Genomic DNA, 21,604 nt, shown 5'->3' on the forward strand with positions numbered 1-21,604 from the left:
ATATGGTCATACTGACTGATGACCTTTGGTCAACTAAATCATAGGAGTTATCTGCGAGTCCAAGTGAACATTGGTGCCAAAAACAACGGATTCCATCGAGATGTTTTCGTGATACCACTTTTACAATAATGTGGAAAACAGAATGCCTGAAAAGTACATACAGTAATTTTACTTTTACAGCATGTTCTTACATGTTTATCAAACTCTTCAAAAAAGAAAGAAAGAGAGAGGTTTCATAACATTATGTAAATTCTTGTCTAGTCAGGGGAGGTTTATGTGTTGCCAGTTTGAGTCATAGTTTAACTGACATTTCTCAAGCACGGCCACTGCTGAGGAGGAAAAAAACCAAAGACAAACACTGACCACAGCTTTACTATCTCTCAAGTAAGTTCCTCTTTAATCATTGTTGGCAAGTGCGGACAGACTGAGCACAAATCTCTCCCTGTCTTTGGTAAGCACTGGCAGATGAGGATGTTTAGAGTGGATCACGACTGTTGTTTGATATGCACATTTTTATTATTTTCACAGACGGAAAGAGCACAGTCACCGTGAAGCTGATGAATTCCACTTAGATAAGTTTAAAGGCGTGCCAAGATGTGCAGTTGTAGTTATCAAGTTATCAATCTGGCTTCACAGCTGCAGTTTAATGTGAGAAGACTTTATTTGAATAAATGCAAGCTCTTATTTAAAACTCCTGCTGCTGGAAAATGCTGATTTAGTAGCTGCATTGAAGAACAACACTGAATTGCTTCCAAGGGAAAAGGCACAGCAGAAAAAAAAATGCCATGCTGCAAAACAAATGATGGAACAAAAAAAGGCCACAAAAAGGAGTGCTGATGGGTAAAAACCTCATCCCTTATTCCAGATGATCCATGTCTCTGAGTTCAAACAGACAAGAGAGAGCGAGAGAGAGAGAGAACAAAACAAAGCACATGATTGACGAGATGATGTTCCATTCATTAGATTGTGCTCGGGGGGGTGGGTCTCCCCGGGTGCAGACACACGCCACACACCCAGCCATCAGTGTCTGATAACAACAGAGCCAACACCCACCAACAGACTGTTGTTGTGAGGGGGCCAGACAAACATGATACATGCATGTGTAAGGTGCTGCATCAATACTCAAAATTCAGGGAGTGGCAACCACAGCCTCAGTCCGTCTAAGTGCATAATTTAGCGCGACACACACTCACTCACTCCATGGGCTAAATTCTGACGGAAAACCTCAGCCCTCCTCTTTGATGATTCTGATGGTGGGTGCACCAAGTGCATTCTTTTAAATCTCTGGTTTCCAGCGATCCCTCAGATGCCAGTGTGGTATAATGGGATGCAGTGGCAGCAACAGCAGCAGCAAAGCATCGCCAGACAGCTCTGTTGCAGCAGAAACCTGACCTTCCAGTGCCATGGAGCCTCATTATTTTAACAAAAATCAATGCCAACAAAGGGCAGTTTGGGAGGGGAGATGGCAGCGGCATGTATCTGCATGCAGCAAAGCGGGAGAGGCAATGAGAGTGTTTGGATTTATTTAAAACACAACATGCCTGTAAGTCAAAGTGTCCTTTAATTTAATCGTTTGGAAATCGGGGAGGAATTCACACACACACACTCTCACGTTACGATAAGCGACACATGGCCCGTGACAATCCAGTTATAATTGATACATTGCAAGACAACCATGAAACGATACATCACAGGACGTGTCAGACTGGCGAAAACAAAAATACTCATTAAATGGCACAAACGATTCGGAGGAGTTACATTCTTCTCGCCGCCGTCTGCAATTATCACATTCGTCGAAACCCCCATTCAGACATTTAACTTCTGTTTGTAGCTGTGATACGCAGTCAGTAAGAGTTGTGATGTACTGTTACTGTAGTGACACTGCTGGTGAGTGAAAATGAAGAGAAAATCTGTTTGAAGCTCTATATTTTTAAGATTAAAATATCCATATTCAGTGGCAGCATATGGATTATCTCAGAATGCCACTTTTATTATGAAATGATTTGGACACATATATATATATATATATATACGTATATCTATACAAATATACATATATACACATATACGTATATATATTTACAAATATATACAGTATACACATATATACACACATATACAGTATATATACATACACATATATATCTACATATATATACATATTTATACATATATATAAATATATACTGATAACTGATATATAAGCAAATAAATCAACTACTTGGCTTGTTAGCCTAGCTGTTAGCAAAGATAGCGGACACTGTTTACATTCTGGGAATGAAGTCCTGGGTTTAAAAAGTACGGAATTAGCGTTAGCAGTTTCAAGCCTCGGACCAAGGCTCAGACCAACTGGTAGGCACGTAACAAAAAAAGGAATGGAGCTATTTCTCGAGGTTGGGAAGCACAATTTTTCAAAAATACTACCCCTATTTTAGTAATACAAAGCGAAATGCAAATCGGTGAAGTATTCCTTTAAATGAAAATGATAATGATAATCTACAAGAAAAGCATGAGCACAAATACATCAGTCTCAGTCGCAATACAGGTGTGTGTGTATGCCCCTACATCTGTTTACCTTATGGGGACGAAAAAACAAGTCCCCATATTGTAAATGACCACATTTTAAGGTGAAGACATGTTTAAAAGTAAGCCTGAGGTCAGGGATAGGGATGATGCTTTGTGTGTGTGAAACTAAGTGTGTTGGAAGTTGTGTAAGTTGTGTAACTCAACTGTCGTGTGTTGCATTTAGCAAGCTTAACTCACAGTTCCCAGAAACCGCCCAGTCCTGGCAGCAGAAGTAAACTCTGACTGAAAAAATAAAAAAGAAGTTCAAGAAGATCAAGACACCGATAAGACCGATGACCTTAAGTGTCTCAGCAGAATTCTCTAACAAACACAAACACACAAACATTTTAGTCTTCACACTAGCACTGCAGGCCATATTAGAACAACAAACATGACATTGTCCACAGTGTCGAATATTTTGGCTGCAAATGTAAATGTGAATTTCAGACAATCTGACGATAACACCCTTTATCTGCGTTACCTATGATATCTACTCTGTATAATATGGCACTTGTGCTTCTTCTGTTTGTTGGTTTGTGTCATGCGTCGACTCACAGTCTGTTTGGTGACACACTGGCTCAGATGGGCAGTTCTCAGCCCGGAGGCAAAACCCACAACATACAGTATCGTCACTTTTCCCCAAAAAAACATGCTGGCTCCGTATTATCACACGTACGTCTGAGACGCTTAATCAGGAGTACTATTACAAATCCCACAGATGCAAGATCCCGTCGATAAAGGCGCTGCGAGTTAAATCTGGTGTGAAACAGCGGTTTTGGCGCCGCGGGCGTTCATGGGCGCAGAGATCGAGATCAGAGATGCCATGAGGAGGAACACAACAAGAATCACGCAAGAAATCATCAGGTTGAGTCAAAACTCGACTCATGTACAATTTCCTTTACTACATTCACACTGATATCAAGGTTAGCATCAGTACACCATATCACTGACATTTAGTCTTTGAACAGGGACATTGCAACAGGGTGGAAGAAGCAGGTAATTGCTTGGGGCCAAAGCTGAGAGACCTCCCCCCTAGAAAACGGTTGAGTATGTTAGTCCACACTGCAGTGGTTCCCAACCTTTTTTCCTTGAAGCCCCCCTTGCTTGTGTCCAGGACAAAGCGGGCCCCCCCGACCCAAAACCCGGCACGCACACAAAAAAGAGAGACTAGTGTCTGATTGGGACGCACAAATATAATTATATTAACCTCAAACTCAGAGCAGTCAAAGCTCTGCGCCCCCCCCATGTGATCTCTGGAGCCCACCTACGGGGGGCTTGGACCCCAGGTTGGGAACCATGGGTCAACAAAGAAAAGAAAGAAGATATTTCTCAACTCAGGGGAAACTGAGGTTGGGAAGCACACATTTTCAAAAATACTACCCCTATTCTAGTGATACAAAGCTAAATGCAAATCGGTGAAACATTCCTTTAATTTGGGGCAGTGATGTAAGTCCTTTTGCCCGTAGCAAACTCGCTCGCGCCACCTCACTTAACTCCTCATGGCTGCGGTGACCATGACGCTTTTCTGTTTTCCATTAAAAACACATCCTGCTATGACACATTCCTTCAGGGCAACACACATACACACACACGCACACGCACGTTACAATTAATCAGTCACTTGATTTGTCGATCATCTTTTCTTGACGGTAAATACTGGTGTATCAGTTCCTGCTCAGCTGAAGTGTGAACGAAGACAAACAAGTGCACCATAAAACAGGCAGCATCAGATAAGCAGGCTAATACATATGAAGCACAAGTGACGCGGGGCATTTCACAGAATGTTATTACCGACATCATCACGCTGACATCAAGATGCTCATGTTAGACAAGGAGCTATTTCAAGGAATCGAAGGCGAGATCTGTGTACAGAAAGACTAAAGTCAACAATGGGTTTCTTGGAATTGTTTGTCATGGAAAGTTGTTTTGGCAGGACGGGCACATACCATTGATTCATTCTAAGATAGGTGTGTGCTACTTCTTTAAAACTGTATGGTGTGTGTGTGTGACCGAGCCTGATTACAATTTCAAATGTTTCGTTCCATCAGGTTTTGACGGGCCCGGCGTCCAGTGTGTGTGTTCTTTTCCAGCATAAACACTATAGTTGTCAGGACCAGTAACCAAAACCTGGTCCTATCTGAGGATCTTTAGAGCTTAGATTTGAATTGTGGTTAGGTTAGGGTTTGGCATTAACTGGTTATAGTTAAGGTTAGGGACAACACTTTGTTTTCATGTGTTGGTGTCACACTGATGTTGAAGATAAAGTAGAAAACTGATGTAACATCAGGAGGAAATGAACGTGACAGAAGAAACCCACTGCACTATGGTCTTATGGCCAAAAAAAACATGTGTACAATTTGTTCTATGGGATGTTCAGATCACAATCTAAACCTTCACATGGGGGAAATTTAAAACTACAACAACTGCTCAACATTATTAAATATTGAAGGTTTGTTTCTAATAAGAGTCCTACAAAAAAAGAGTCCCATTTTCATGACTGTGTAGGGCATTCAGTCTGTTGATGAATGTGTTAGTTTTGGTTTTAGAACACTCGAGTCCAATGCTAGTCAAATTGAGTCCGTTTGTGCCAGGGGGCTGTAATTTCCAGAGTTTCTCAGAAAATTACAGCCCCCCGGGCACAAATGGGATGCGGAGGGAATTTTTTTTTTCCGACTTTGCAATGAAGAGGCAAAAATCCTTTGACTTTACAGTTCGACTCGCAGTTTTTCGCTCCGAAAATAGAGCGAGGAGATTGCATTTGTACGGACACAGAGAGTTCATAGTCACTGATACAGCTTCTCAGAAACGACTTGACATTTCAGCGGTGAAAACGCAGCAGTTTGATGACCGATTAGGCCTGATGTGGTGTTTACACTAAAGGGACCACCATCACTAATGCAGCTGTCATGACATAAACTCTCTCTCTCACTCACCCAGCATAGACTCCTACAAGCCACACCCTGCTGGCTCCAGTCAACACACACGCACACACTGGCAGAAGACCTTTTGCTAATTACTGAACTTGGACATAGGGGATTCCCCTCATGATGTGGCCATTATTACATTTACTGCCCTCTCCACAGCTGTTTCTGTTGTCATATGTATTCCACACTTGGATATACTTCATGTTACAGATGATCAACCATGTGGACAGAGATTAACGTTCGCCAGCTGCCAGATGGAGGGAAAAAACAATAGCATGATAAGCACATTATGAGAACAACAAGGAGGAGCTTTTACAAGCTCTGATGTCAAACTGGATGGCTGCAGTCGATAGATGTTGGCAACTGGACTTGCTTTAGTTAAGTTTGAGGATGTTTTTCCTCTTATCCAATGGGCTTCTTTACAACAAAACACAAATATAACCTCATATATGAAAGTTAAATCCAGTCTAATATTAATACATATACTTTTCTGCATAGTAAACATCTTCTAAATCATCTAAAATACCATTACTACTATAAAAATAATGGTTATTTTGTATTATATAACTACAACAATGACTTGATAATTTATATGTATATACCTCTTTGAAATGTAACCGTTTGTGCCTTTGTGCTTTTACAGAATTTTACATATTGTATTATTTGAGTCCATAATTTAGTCTGAATTTAATTAAATTGAATCATCTTCTTAATTCTGTAAAATTCGAATAAAACAATAATGAAATTTTTGGTCATTGGTTTTTAATGACCATCCATTAAATCAATCATGCTCCAATAACAATATTACCATGAATATTGAATTCACTCATTCAGGACTGCATTTAGCTTTGAGGAAACATGAATTTTTGTCATCGTTCCGTAGGTTTATATGTAGAGAACTGTTTTTGGTCATTAAAAGAAATTATGACTTGAAGGTGAAAGGGCAGCTCTACCGTTCCAGACAGAAGCAATTTTATATTATGGCATAAAAAAAAAACGTTGTGGTAAGCGTGTCTGGGCTGAAGTGGTGCTTTCACCCAACGTGTTTTATGGAGCTGCCGCTGGTGACGTCACTCTTATTAATCACAGACAGAAAAAAAAGCCAATCTCATATAGATGGGATCTAAAATAAAGCTTCAAGAAAACACAAACCTTATCCTTATCAGATTCCAAGAGGCGACAAAAAGTCCCCTCTTTAACAATTTCACTTTAGATAAAAATCATTTAATACTGTGTCCAGAAATGTTTACTTTCATGTAAAAAAGATGTTTAAAAACAACAACAACCCTGATCTCAGGTGATATCATATCATGTGGTCAGAAGTCTGCTGCTCATTTGTTTTTGTGTGAAAGCTAAAATGTAAGCTGTGTAAAAACAACTTGCGAAAGCAACGTGGGAGTCACAGAAAAGTGCGGTTGTGTTGTACTTTGTCTCGTACAAACGATGTGTCATCTGTCTTCTCGCAACTAACAATTTCATAACTGATTAATCTGATTAATATTTTCTAAGGATTAAGGATCGAGTAGTTGTTTGAGCCATCATATGACACAAATACTCAGTTTTAATGAGGTCTTTATCCTTTGGCGCAAAAAAGACTGAAAATATTTACATCTAAGAAGCTGGAAAATTGTTTTACTTAAAAATATGATTAATTATTCATCAGAACAGTTGGCGATTCACATACTTTAGTAACTACTTAATTGTTCATTAAATGTGTTATCTGTTGATTTATTGTTCAATTAATTGAGTAACCATGATGCGTTATGATTCCTTATAAAGATACAACAGTATAATTGGCCACTAACTACTAACATGGGTCAGTGTAAAGCAGAGTTAGAGAAGAAAGAATCAGAAACAGAGTGATGGGTTAGGTCAGGCTTCCCTACCGTGGTTGTCATCCGACTGGTTGAACCCACACAGCTGGCAGATGGAGCGGACCCACTTGTTCATCTCGTCCTCCGTCTCAGCCACCAGGTAAAATGTTCTGTCCGAGGTCTTGATGTCAAACACAAAGCTGTCCTGGAACTCCTTCCTCTTGAAGGTCAGGCCGGCGTCCACCTGCTCGCAGCAGTGCAGGTCGATGACCCGGATGGGTTTCTTGGAGTGGTCATTCTTGTAGTACTCAAGAACGTCGGGGTCACCGCTCATGCGGCCGCTACGGAGTATGAACCAGCGCTTCTTCCACGCCTGTGAAGTCAGAGGAATAGAAAGGTAAGGAAAGGACAATGGAACTGTGAGCCAGTGCAGCCACATTATAATATAATATAATGATAGAGAAAGCCACAACATTTGAAAACATTTGTTACAGCTTCAGCTTGACTTCTTAAAAACAGCTGGACTTCAGTTGGAGAGTTAACTGTTGATCAGAATTCTGAGGCGTCTGCTAACCTGAACAGGTCACTGGTTTAAGGCATGCATTATGCGGTTGTGTGTGGTCGGTGTGTGTGTGTGTGTGTGTGTGTCAGAGACTGTGGCAGCAAAGAGGCAGCAGGTGTTTGTTCTCTCCCAACGTATTTCCTGTGCTGACATCCCTTCATGTGCTGACAGAAAGAAGCATATACCGTAGCTCCTCTATCACAACAAGACTGCAGGCTCCTCCCACCTTCCATTAATCTGCTCCGGCCAATATCACACTACATCTGCACATGACTGAGTGTGTCACTGGAGGAGCGTAAATTAACAGGAGTGAGGAGTTGTGATGCAGAAAATGGGGAAAAAGTACAATGTGGCTCTTGTGATTTTTACACCAGTGACAGCTTTGTCGTGCAGAGAAAGAACAGTGGCCTTGATTGCAACACCTCCATACATTTTGCCTGTGGCCGTCTTAAAGGGACTCTGTGTTCTCTGTGCTCAGAAACAAAAGAGGAAGACAGACCAGGAAGGGAAAGAGGGAGTCAGGGAAAGGGGAGGTGGGGGGATGAGGTTGTGCTTTGGACATCTGCCAGTGATGCACTTCCGCCAGGCAATGTCTCTCACATGCAGGCTGCTGACACATAGGATCCTGGAGGCCCCTACTCTCCCTCCATATCACGACATACACTGCTGCAAGCCCTCCAAAAAGGACATATACATGCATAAACATATACAGCATACTTTCCAGAGGTGTCACTATAAATATGCACTGGAAGTATGAATGCTGAATGAACCAATTTTGGTTTCAGCATATTTAACTGTATAGTGTAGCTGTCTGTGACACTAAAACTAAACATGAAGGTAACAGCTTTTGTGACTTTATATAAATGGTTTTCTACTTTTTTATTTATAGAAAATATTCAGGTGTGGTATAAACGCCGTGTAAGTAACGCATCAGAGACTAGGTGAGATGATTGGGTCTGTTTATGTAACAAAAACTTTAAAACCAGTCAAAGACACTGAAAAACATTGATCATCAAAAAAAGAAAGAACATGAAGTAAAAAAACGTACATAAATAAAAAGAAACGATGACTAAGATGAACAAAGAAGGTGTATAATTGTCGTGTAAAAGTAATCTCCAAAAATGTGTAATATCCCAAATCGACAGACCATAAAATGGCGGAGAAACCAAATTCCAATTCAGCACATAAAGTCATCGAGCTAGACGAGCACAGTCAGTGCAACAGTCTGGCTTTATTCAGCAATTAGTCTGATCTTTTCTGGTATTACTCTAAATCAACAAACTTTGAACACATTCTGCTCTTGTTGTGGTGTTTTTGTGTCAATCAATGGTGTCAACACTACCCTTCCTCTCACTGCAGGGAGAGGAAACAAATCTGGATCTTGAATCGCGCAAACTTAGGTTTCTCATGTATCAGGTGCTATTTGTTTTTCTCTGCAGCTGCAGCTGTACATGTTGCTCACAAGGAGCTTCAGTCGTCGGTGTGTGACTTTGTCATATGGACATATGATAAAGAAATGTAAAGTGTATTTGTCTCCACTTGTTTTTCTAATCCCTTAACTGCACAAATAAGCGCTGAAAGTCCGGCCTGTCAGGCAAGGGCTGGCTGATTAACTAACTTTGGGAGACAAAAAGCCATAGTACTAAAAATAGGAGTAAACAATGGTGCTGATTTATTGCACTGGAGGCAGCTGACAGGTAAAGGGATTAAGTTTGACACTTAAAACTTGTGCGAGAAAACCTGTTAACGCTCACATTGGCTGCAAAGTCACATGCTTCACAAATGTATGAGATGTAGAAGCTCTTTAACGGACACATTGTTATTATTATATCCATGGATGTTTAAATTCACTGTTTTACAAAGAAAACCAAAAAATAACTCAAAAAGCACATGATTATGTATTGATTACGATGTCAAAGTATAGTTATTTACTTGCATTCCTGAACAGAAAAATTAGTTTTGGTGGTTGAATTAATCTCAGAGATGGAGCCCACTGTGTCGGCTCAAATTTTGGGTATAAAAAGGTGAATTCAGTTTGTTTTTTGCCAAATAAAGTTACGTGTTGGATTCTGGGTAACAAAGTATGCACGAGAGCTGTTGTTGTTGTTAGCTGCAGGTGCAGTAAACTGGGTGCTTCCTGTCTCTCACCCATGTTTCTGTGCACAAAAACAAAATATTCATTTTGGAAAAAAACAAACAAAACATACAACAGATTAAGCACCTTGTATTTCATTTATAGTACCTTAGTTGCTGTTAAATGTTAAATCTGTGAAAATAAAGAAATCATACACTCTGTATGATCTTTTCATATAGGCAGCTTTGTTTGCTTCTCCTTCAACGCAGCAAATATGAGGCTGCAACACAATTTCAGTTTTTTTCCAGGAAGTGCAGATTTTGATCTCATCTTAGGCATGTAGCTGAAGTGCTGCTAAGGTTTCGGGGGGAGGGGGGGGGTATGAGACTTTCATTTAATTTTCTGTCAGACTGTGATACACCGATAAAAGCTCGAGGCACTACAGCCTTAATGGTGTTGATATGGAGTCTCGCTGCTGTGTCGGAGAAAAACAACAACAAGCTCTGCAGTTGTGTGAAAACTGTGTCCTGGGTCATTCCTTTACTACAGAAGGTTGTTGCGAATACTCTCTATACTGGTAAAGGGTGTGCGAGAGCAGACTGAAAAACAAGTCAGCAGTGATACTCCTCAAGTTTCCATCCAGAGGATTCCGCTGGAGTGTGAACTTCCTTGTTTCATAAAAAAAAAAAAAAAACACACACACACAGTCCAATCTCCATACCCCATAGATACAAGCACACAGATTACATTTATTTCACCAGTCCACAAAGCTCTTTGATTTAGGGCCATTACACCATCCAGAGAGAATCATTCTAACAAACTCTATTTAAATATTATTGCCTTTTCTGGAAGGAGAGAGCATCAGTTAATTGAGACCTGGAGCAGTGCCCAGCTTCACGAGGTCACCGTGACCCAGGCTGCTGTATTCCTGGCATCTGCATCCAGCATATTAACCCTACACGGCACCAGCTCTCTCTCTCTCTCTCTGTACCACAGAAGAAAGACAACTCGCACATCCTACTAAAAATAGAATAAGTATCTCTACTGGAAAAGCCGTTGGTGTCTAATTGAGGAACAGAATAATTTATATTCACTTGGTTTCCCCTCTGCCACGCTCTCTATTAGCCCAGGAAGAACATCTCAAGTGCAGCTTACGCTCTCCCCATCTTCAACACACCTCAAACTTCCCCAGTGAAGTAAATCATGGGGGAGGAGGACACAACAAAATGAACTAACCCACCCACCGCCTGTCCTGCGGAGCATGTCTAAGCCCATCGATCATTGTCTGAGCACTGAGAAGTGAGGGCTGAAGCTGTAAAACTGGGTTGAACTCTCCCAGCTCTACAACTTTCCCCCTCCCCCCCCCTCTCGTGACCCTGCTTTAAACTACATCAGTGATCAGAAGTGTAGACACAAAGCCCTTGTTAAAAACTGAACAGGACAGTCCATTGGACAGTCCCCTGAGACACTTTTGCTAATCCTGCAACAATCCTCCCAACTACATGGGACACGTTTTAAATCTGACGTGCTGCGATTCCTTCATTGTGTTCAGCAGGCAACTTTCACTCCTTCCACAGAAATGATTAAATTAAAGCAAAATTTAACCAGACACTATTGCACAAAAAGGTTAATGTCAATAATAATCATTTAACTGAACGTGCCACGCGTTTCATACACATCTTATCAGCATTCATAAAGTGACACCGTTCTCAAATATGACAAAACTCTCAGTCTGCCGAGCAGACCACGTAACCACTGTGAGACCAAACGTCGAATCACATCAGTTGTAACTTGTACAGCTCAAATTCACAGATCGCAGTTTGCCTCGGTGGGCTTTGCAACGTTTAAATGATGTGACATCCTCAGTTTGGGAAAGGCACTGCTCCGCAAAAAAAACCAAAAAACTATTAACTGGAATAAAAATGGAAAAAAAGAGAGAGAAAAAACACAGGTCAGGAAGAGCCATGGAGTGCACACAATGTGCTTTTATGGAATTTACGTTATGAAGACTTCCGTGAGTGTCTCGACCCTGTTTCACAATGTGTGTGTGTTTTTTTGAGAGGATGTTGATGCTATAAGGGAAAAACCAAGATCTTTTCCTTTAGCCCTCACCAGGAAACCTTTCGGTGCTTAAACCTAACCACATAACCAGGAAATGGTTATCGTCATCTTCACAGGCAGTGGAGACAACAAAAATATGACGTATGCAAGTCTGAATATGTAAAGGTAAGTAATAATGTCATTTTCAACTGGATTGTAGTAAAAGCCTAAAACAATTTGGATGCAAGTATCACAAACCCATGCTTCAAAGAATTGTCTACTACCACTTGAAGTGCTCAGAGAACAGGAAGCAGGACCATCGGAACCTATAAAAGCCCACGCATCATCCAGTCCCCTCAGTCTTATTCAATCATCCCATAAAAGTTGAATTGCTCCCTCCAACTGTCTCATTTGTCCTGTGTACAAACACAGAGTGACTGGTGGGACACAAAGGATAACACAGCCACGTCTATTTCAGACAACTGGGGAGGAAAACATAACAAAAACTGCGCCGAGCAATCTTTTGCCACTAAAAATAGGATCAAAACTAGTTTGTCTGGCCAATTCCTTTTGTTTCGCTCGTTGCGTGTTGATAAGTAGACATGCTTTGCTCTATTTCAGGCACGCGGGGCAAGACAATGTGGGAAAACAAACAAATTCACACAAAAGCTCCCAGTTGACAGAAATACACCGCACACAATAGTGCGGCATGTGTTGATCGTCCGTCCGCGCCACACTTCAGAAGATACAGAGCGTCAGTTTACGGTACTCGCTTACTGTACTTGCACATATTTAATACAACGCTGTAATCCCATTAGATTTCAGCTGTCCAAGTAGGACCAAATACAAGCAGTTGACAAAGGTGTGCCTTTAACAGCAAGAGAGAAATACACTGCATGTTGTTGAGTGTAGTATAATATAGTAGTATAGCCTGAGTCAACAGCCTTTGCTGATAAGCATCAGTCAACATGTTTTTAAAACGTGCATGAGCAAACATTCAAACACTAAACACGTATGTAACCCACCTCACAGGGTTAGAATAGTCTTGTTTACCTGTGCTCATATTAAACCAGGGGAGGAGGAGGAGGAGGAAACGGTGACTTGTTGCCTCCGACTCCGCTTTACCTGCTGCCGCTGCAGTACACACACAGCACGCAGCTGCACAAACAACGCTTTCCCATCTATGACCAGCTTTTGTAAAGGTCACATGCGGCGGCGACAGGGCGATTTACCTCTTCCGATTTCAAAATGCTCGGCTACGTCTCGTGTTTAATATGAACAAACGATCACACACCTGTACATACTGCGCACACACCAACAATGCAACGCACCTGTGACAGTGATGGTACAACCACCTATTTCATTTAGACTACTTGGAATGATTGGCTGGTGTACCCGTCTGTTACTTAACCAACCTGCCTTCCAGTTCCAGCCAACAATTACAAGCTCATCGTGACCTTCATATTACGCTCCAGCCTTAATAAAGTGGAAGTATTTATGCTGATATCAGAAAAATACACCAATGACTGGAGAAAGCTGAACTGAAAGACAGCACGGAGGCACTGATCATGGCTGCACAGGAACAGGCACTACATGCTATGGTCTATCACACCAGGGAGGCCGTGGAAAGATGCCCCTGAGACAGTGCAGAACATCACAGCAGGGTGTAAGTGGCTGGAATAGTGTACAGGAACATCTGCGCCGAGTATGGACCGGAGGTCCCCTCAAGGTGGATGACGATTGCAAAGGGCTAAGATCCTACATGGGACTTCCGGATCCAGAAGGACAAACTGGTGGTGGCTAAGAAGAGGGCTGGTGGTGATAGATGTGGCAATCCCAAGACACAGCAACCTCAAGAAGAAGGAACACGAGAAGCTTGAGAAGCAAGGACTGAGAGAGGAGCTGAAGTAAAGGTGACTGTGGTCCCAGTTGTGATAGGAGCAGTAAGATAGGACATGTGACCCCCAAACTGGGCGAGTGTCTCCAACAGATTCCAGTAACAACATCTGAGACCTTTGTCCTGAAAAGTGCAGTCTTAGCAACAGCAAAGCTATTGCACAGAACCCTCAGGCTACTAAGTAGGGAAATCAGTTTATTATATCTTTTTTTTTTTTTTTAAAGGAGCAAAGCTGTTTATATAAAACAAGTGGGGGAAAAAAAGGATTTCAGGTAGAGAGAAAAAAGCATATTAAACTAAAGTCATCAATCAAATTGTCAACTCAAGGACAAAATGTAAAACAATTCCAAAGATAAACAGTTCCAGCATCATACATGGTGAGAGAAAAAGGAAGAACTTAATGTCTCTCAATAAGGACAAACCTAAGCTCTAAAATAAAGCATCCCTCCTACATCTCCTCTGTGTGGTTGCCTCGCTTCTCATTGATAGCGAAGAACAAAAGAGGAATATTTCGCACATCAGTGACTTCGCTTCTCATCCCTTCTGTCGGCTGATTTAAAGCCAGATCTCATCTCTGCAGAAGACTATCGACAAAAGAACAGCAGCAAATCCACTCTGAATGATGCATGAATTAAAAGGTGAGGTGGAGCTGCTGTAAAGGTGCCACGGTCGTATGAGCGACTGCCCATAAACACTGACGGACAATGATGACAGAGCCCTGATTATCTTGTCCCGATCAATAACGGGTCACACGTCAGCCCACTTTCCAGGAACAGATGGGAGGTACAGCGAGAGAGGACAAGTGGTCCAGTTACATTTGAAGAATACTGATCGTCTGATCATTTCTACAGTTCAAAAGCACTACAACACAGTGGACTGAAACATGTATGTGTGTTTATGGACAGAGAGTGAACAAGGTGATACGCATGAAATGGCTTCGGCAGTGAAACATCTACAGTTTTTCCGTTTAGATCTGGCCTGGTGCCACATTGGAACCAATTTTCTGTGTCAAACCCTCTTAACTTTGTGGATTTAATTCACATAAATCTGCGATTGTCATTCAGGATGAGCAGGGGGAGCAGGGGGAGCAGGCCTCACGCATGTTTTTGGACTCGGCTCAGTCGAAATCTGTAATCCAACCAGACCTCAGCCGGTGACATTTGTTTAATGTTTTACAGTGCGAAGACATGTAGCTGTAAATGTTACTGTATATTGTTTGGTCACTATTTGTCACACAGTACTTGACCTTTCAAATATTTGCACTGGAGCACCTTACAGTATATACAATGCATAAACTGCAGCAAAATTGCAGCAAAATCTGTGGGAAACACGGCTGTTTATGTAACAGTGAGCTAAAATAAACTACAAGTGGACGTGAGAGAGCTCGGAGAAGTTCCTTGGACGTCCTTCAGTTTACAGAGAGCTCCGCAGCTCTGCTGTGCGTAAGATGTTAAGCAGACAGCTGTCCCAGGCAAAGATTGTAATGCAAATTTCTCGAGCGGTTCCACTAATTCCTGTCACAAACAAAACAAAGCGTGCAACAATGTCCCAGCAACGTGTGGTTATTTTGCATTTTCAGCAAATCCTCCTTATTATCCACTTCAAGTGCTGAAGAGATCCAGATGCTCCGGGGTTGGACACGACTTAGTCCCCCATTCTTGTGCGCGGAGAAGTAAACACGAAAAGACGTTAACCAGAGACCACTGATAGTACAACACTATGGGCACTGAAATCCAGCGGATGCATTAGAGCGCCACTGCAGTTTAAATCAAACTGCTCAGGTTTCCGAAGAGTCAAAACACTGACCCTGAAAGGCCAGCAGCTGCAAAACAGAACACACAGATAAGACCCACACGGGCCTTTACGGTCCTGTATGTTAACAACAGCCATGGAGACCAACAGGGTCCTCTCAAGCATAGAAACAACTAAAGCTATGTGAACATAGCTCTATACGACCCCCCCTCCTGTCAACCATCTTGTCCAACCTCTGTCCATTTAACACTGAAAGTTGTGGTCTGTGGTGGAACTCTGTAAATTTTGGATTTTTCTGGGACTCACTTCCTAACTCCTGACTCGGCTCTACTTCAGCTGTGCACATCTACACCTCGTTGCCAAGACTCCGGTCACATGGTGTGAGATCAAGCAGGACAGACAGGTACAGGTCAACCAACTGCTGGTGTTTATTACAGTAATAAATGAGGTGTGTTCAACTTTATTAATTGACGCGTATCAGGATAAGGCAGACTCTAGCATTAACTCACTGGCGATGCCGCCTCAAATCCACATTCACCTTCTCCTGTAAGCAAGACGTCAGCTTTCATTTAGCGCCTTTAAAGTGGAGCACGCATTCATCACATTACAGCAAATATGCCTGCACATACAATGTCACAATGTGACAGTGATGGAAAGCTAAAGTTCTACAGGTGTGACGATGATGAAAAGGGATGCTGCATCAAGAGCCCACAGTCATCACTCATTCACTTCACGGGGGCAACGATGCGCAAAATCCTCACCGGCTCCTATAAGCACAACCTCTCAAAGGCTCCCGGTGAATATAATGAGCCTCAATGAGCAGTCGAACACTTCCATCATAAGGAAAATGAGTAATCTCTTGCCATGTCTGGGTATCAGCAAAAGGCTGGGCTTGTGTAGCGTGAGTCAGTACTAACAGTGTGACTAATGGGGAGCATTATATTTAATCAGAACTCTTTGTGTCACTTCCCCCTGCCTCTGCCATCTGCTGCTACTCGTACACATCTGGGTATGAAGGGCACGCCGTGAGCTCCGCCTGGTTTCTCCGATTACTTCCAAGGTGGTTTCAGATGCACGGTGGCAGATAAGACCACAATGACAACGCGGTGGCGCCACCAAGTAGAGATCATTTACATTCAAAAGGGAAAATCTGAACACGGTACCTTCGCTTACTTTCCTCACACAACAATGTGCACCATTATTACAGCCATTGGAGTCGGTTTGAAATCAGTAAAGGGACGTTAGAATTGACAAATTAATCAAATTCATCTGTAGGAAGAGAGTGTACCAGTGGCGGGTCAAAATATTGGTTTTGGGATATTTATCGGCGTTGTGCAGTGCAATGCAATAATCGATCCGTCAGGGCAAATATCGATATTTTATTTAATAAATTATGGTGCTCTACAGTAAACAGTCCCTTTGCTCAAATGAGTGACTTGGGGCGAACGTTACAAAGAGGAGGGAGTTTACAGCGGGATAATGGTGACGAAAGCTACGTTAAAAGATGTTCCATCCACGTTCAATACATAGAGTTTATGCTCTATGATGTGAATAACTAGAGAAATCCTGCACTTTCAACTTTTCACAGACGCTTTCTTTCCTTCCGTTGGACAGATATCGTGATGTATCGCTATACGATTGCCTCGCAATATATTGATGATCACAGAATCGTTGTCTCGTGATATTATTGGTACAGTGGACCTCGTACCCTCTCGTGAGATACCCCGTGATTTCCCACTCCCAACAAGTACCACCTGAATATTTTTACTTTGATTTTAAATTTGAATCAATAAATAAAAAGTCAGTTACTGCATGTTGCGATTTTTAAATGTTTAAATGAATACTTTCTGGTTTCTTTACTCATTTGTGACAGTGACTGAATATCTTTTAGGAAACGCTAATTCAAATCTTTCAAACTTTCCTGGAATTCTACGGACTAAATAACTTATTATCGAATTATTGGGAAAGTACATGACGCCTACCAATAAGGTGCATTGAGTCGTTTGAAAACCTCACCATCTCTTCTAATCTTCGACAACATCATCCCTTTGGTCTCACAGTAACATAAATACATTTGCTACTTTGTTATTCAGAGTTTACTCTTATCTATACAGGCGAGGGAAATCTCAGTTCCTTTGACTATAGTGCAACTGACTCATCACTATCTTGACCTTCAGAGGAAACAAACCCCTACACTAAGCTGAATTTAAGAATGTTACAATCTATATGTATTTGCACAGCCCTATGTTCCATAGTGTGAAAAACTGAACAAAATTACTATCTGATTGTTTCATTGTTTGTCAGCGGGATTGTATAAAAATTAAAAACTACACAAAATCAAGTTGAATGTTGGTAAGGATCTGTTTTCTTAACTGTTTTCCTTTTCATGATGTTTTTGGACATTGTTGTTCCCCCCTTTCCTCCGGAAATAACTTATGGATCTTTATATTAAGACATTTGTTTGTACAACAGTTTGCAGAAGGATTATCAGGCGACTTCCTTTGTCATTCTATTTTTATATTTTTAAGAGCGTGGGTGACGTGCAGCGTTGTTTGGCTTTGGTGGAGACAAGTGCTCTCAGTGGCTTTATAATAATTAAGATGTGCGTTCATGAGCTAACCTACTTGTCCAGTGGTTTGAAGATGTCGTGACAAAGCTGAGTGAGAAGTAAAATCCCATTTTTGTTTTTTTTCACTGTCTCTCAAGTCAAATGTCGATTTACTGCTGCATGGAGGAAAATAGTAAGTGCTGCTTAGCTTTTCAGTTTGACTACAATAACCACATGTGCCACAACCGCCCTTAAGCAGGAGGCACTTGGGTAACAAATTTCCAACTACCACAAACTATCGCCAAGAAGTGCAGTGTTGGTTTCGCAAGAAATGGAAATACAACACATTACATCACCTTTATAACAGCATATTTAGTAAATGATAACATTGTGCTGTGTTGAATAACAATACTACACCTGCGTCTACAGGTTATAACAAGCTAGATCAAAAAAAGTTCCAAGTGACAGCACCATCTTGGCCAAAGAGCAATGAATGTCTTTTTTGTTTGTAAGTTATTCTTAAGAAAAAAAGCTCTTAACTCAACTTAAAAAATTCAAATTCTTCGTTAAGTGAACCGTAGTTGAACTTCTGTGTTTAAAAAAACCCCATAAATGATAAAACAAGAGTGCAGAGATTCTGCGCTCACCCATGAAAACAATTTAAAATTCTCATTTATGAACTGGATAAAAGGGTTTTGATATGACATTTCCTCTCAAGAACAGTTTGTGAATGAGCCCAAATGCCGCTATGATTTACGAGCAAACGTTTCCTAACCTGAATAACTACGTTTCCCCTTTTTTAAGCGTGTTTTGAAATACAATATATCTGTTCCAATTTTAACAAAACAACGTCTCCGTACATAGTAATCTGGCATCAAACATGTTGTTAGGAAGAAATGTTCCCACCACACCACTGCAATGGCTGCATGCTGGGACACGTAGGGCAGAAATGTCATAACCTGGAATTATTGTCATAATAAATATGTATTCAAAACAAATGAGGTGAGGGATATTCAGCTGCAGCAGGCAAACTCCATCCACTAAGAACTAGCATCCTCAGTGTTGTGGCGATATACACCAATTTTGAGTCACATCTCACAACTTTTGCCACTTTGATGGTGAATCTACGCTAAACTCTGGTCAAACAAAGGAGTTTGAATGTAGCGAAGGGTGTCGGTCAGAGGGAGCAAGTGTGCTCAGTCAACCATCCCTGGGTAAACAAATGCCACAAAAGAAAATTTGATCGCTGTTAACGAACTTTTCAGTTCACCGAAGCACAAACATCCCACTAAAAACAAATGGAGATGTCAGATCTGCCATGCAGAATGAGTAAACAGTATATCAACACGGCTTCATTTTCTTTTTCAGGTCTTCCCACAGTACGCTGCTAAGAAGGAAACCAAAAGGAATTTCGTATGACACACAGCACGTCAGAACAACTAATGTCAAGTGACACAGAGCATGAGTCTCTGTACATTTTGTTAGAACATGAAAACAGAATGCATTATCCTTCAGTGTAAATAAAAAAAATGACCTCACAATACTCCTACTGTGATAGGCGGCATTTCTTATTCTGCCCGCAGACGATCATCATCATCAACTACAGCTTGACGATACCGAATCAATTTGTCAGTGGTCTCATGAGTGCAGTGTTTTCCCTTCTTGCTGTAATCATCCATGATGCCTGGATCAGAAGTAGGAGCTAAAATAAAAGTAGATTCATCCCAAAAGTTGTTGAGGTCAGCTGTTTATGATCTACATTTTTGGAGCCTGACTCATCCACCCTGTGATACTGTACTTTGTGAGAAATCTGCTTCTCACTGTTATGCCATTTGAAAATGAAAGAGTCACGCTGCATGTTCAGTCTATCCAGACTCGTATACATTCTTCAAAACTATTACAAAGGTACTGAGTGTATTATTATTATTATTACTGGGTGTATTTCTGGCAGAGAAAAATGAAGTGATCACATTGGGAGAAACTAAGAACAAGAGTCAAATTTTTTGTATGAGTTCACATACTTGGCCAAAAATATGATTCTGAAAGAGCACTGTATCGAACAGAAACTCTGAATCGTTTTCTATGCATCAACAGCACAGAAAATCAGACAGATCGGCAAAACAACCAAAGCAAATCAAACATCTCGTCTATTTCTGCCCCAAAACGTGCGTCAGTAAGAGTAAAAAAGTGAATAATAGCACGTTACAACTTGACTAGATGTAACCGGTACATCCCACCCCTCCTGAATTGTAGCTGCAGTTTCTCTGCCACGTTTCTCGCATACTCTCTAACTTGCTAACTTCTGGCCATCATCTCTGCTTCAGTGATCTCCAAGCTTTCCGCCTGATTGGTCATGCACTAGCAGGATGCACAGAGGTATGCAGGTGTAGGTTAGTGACAGACACGCACAGCAGCAGCCGATCATTCCACGTAGTTTGACTTAAGCGATTTGTTCAGGACAGTCTTGTGAGAGCTATCAAGAGGTGAGAAGTTTTAAAACATCAAAATGGAAATGATTTCAGAGGCAAATTACAGAACCAAGCTGATGAGCCAGAGGAAAAAAAACATGGTAAAGTGCGTCACTGTGAGTTTGACTTGAGCTTTTGATCATTTGTACATAACAACATTACATAGCATTATACATGAAAACATATTTTATCCTACAAGACAATCGTATGGATATATGTCATTATAATATGTAAAGTTAAAGGAATACTTAAATTTGGATCTAGTTTTGTATTACTAGAATAGTAAGAAATAGTGAGTCGAGTCGAGGAATATCTTCATTCTTTTTTTGTTTTACGTGCGCACCAGTGACTCTTGGTCCGAGGCTTGAACCTGCAACGCTAATTCCGCACTTTTTAGACCCACTCATTCCCAGAATGTAAACAGTGTCCACCATCTTTGCTAACAGCTAAGCTAACAGGACCAAAAGTGTCACTGGTGGGCACCTAACAAAGAATATGAAGATATTTCTCAACTCAGATGAAAACTGAGGTTGGGAAGCACAATTTTTCAAAAATACTACCCCTATTCTAGTAATACAAAGCTAAATGCAAAAGTATTCCTTTAAAGTAACCTTAACTTTTGACAACTTGTGCTCACCAGCTCTTTTTTATGTGTCCAGGATGTTTTTGTGCCAGTTGAAATTAAAATTCCCTGCAGTCTGTCCTCATATTTTTTGTGTGTAAGAATGGGACAGAAGACAGGTCCTGGTGACCTTGGCGTTTGACCACCAAAATCTATTCAGGTCATCATTGAGTCAGAGACTGAATGTTTAAAATTTGGAAAAATAATCCCCTCAATTCCTGTTATGTAGTAGGTATAAGAAAGGGATGGATGGACCAACACATGGACAACAGACGGACGCACAGACAATCTGAAAACATAATGCCTCTGGCCATGACTGTCCCTGACATTCAAAAAAA

At 41.2% G+C, this 21,604-nt stretch overlaps 1 protein-coding gene across 3 annotated transcripts in view; it reads right to left on the reverse strand.

Annotated features, from left to right (window-relative positions):
- Positions 1-21,604, reverse strand: part of gab2 (GRB2-associated binding protein 2) — a 42,068-nt gene that overhangs the window by 14,854 nt on the left and 5,610 nt on the right. For 2 of the 3 annotated variants that reach the window (XM_044031740.1, XM_044031739.1), the window contains exon 2: positions 7,376-7,676. In XM_044031740.1, coding sequence (XP_043887675.1) covers positions 7,376-7,676 — 301 coding nt within the window. Of the gene's footprint in view, positions 1-7,375; positions 7,677-7,877; positions 8,376-21,604 lie in introns of those variants that run through there. The other variant, XM_044031741.1, reaches the window with a different exon arrangement.

Source organism: Solea senegalensis, linkage group LG8, assembly GCF_019176455.1.
Source record: "Solea senegalensis isolate Sse05_10M linkage group LG8, IFAPA_SoseM_1, whole genome shotgun sequence".
NCBI classification, from domain to species: Eukaryota; Metazoa; Chordata; class Actinopteri; order Pleuronectiformes; family Soleidae; genus Solea; species Solea senegalensis.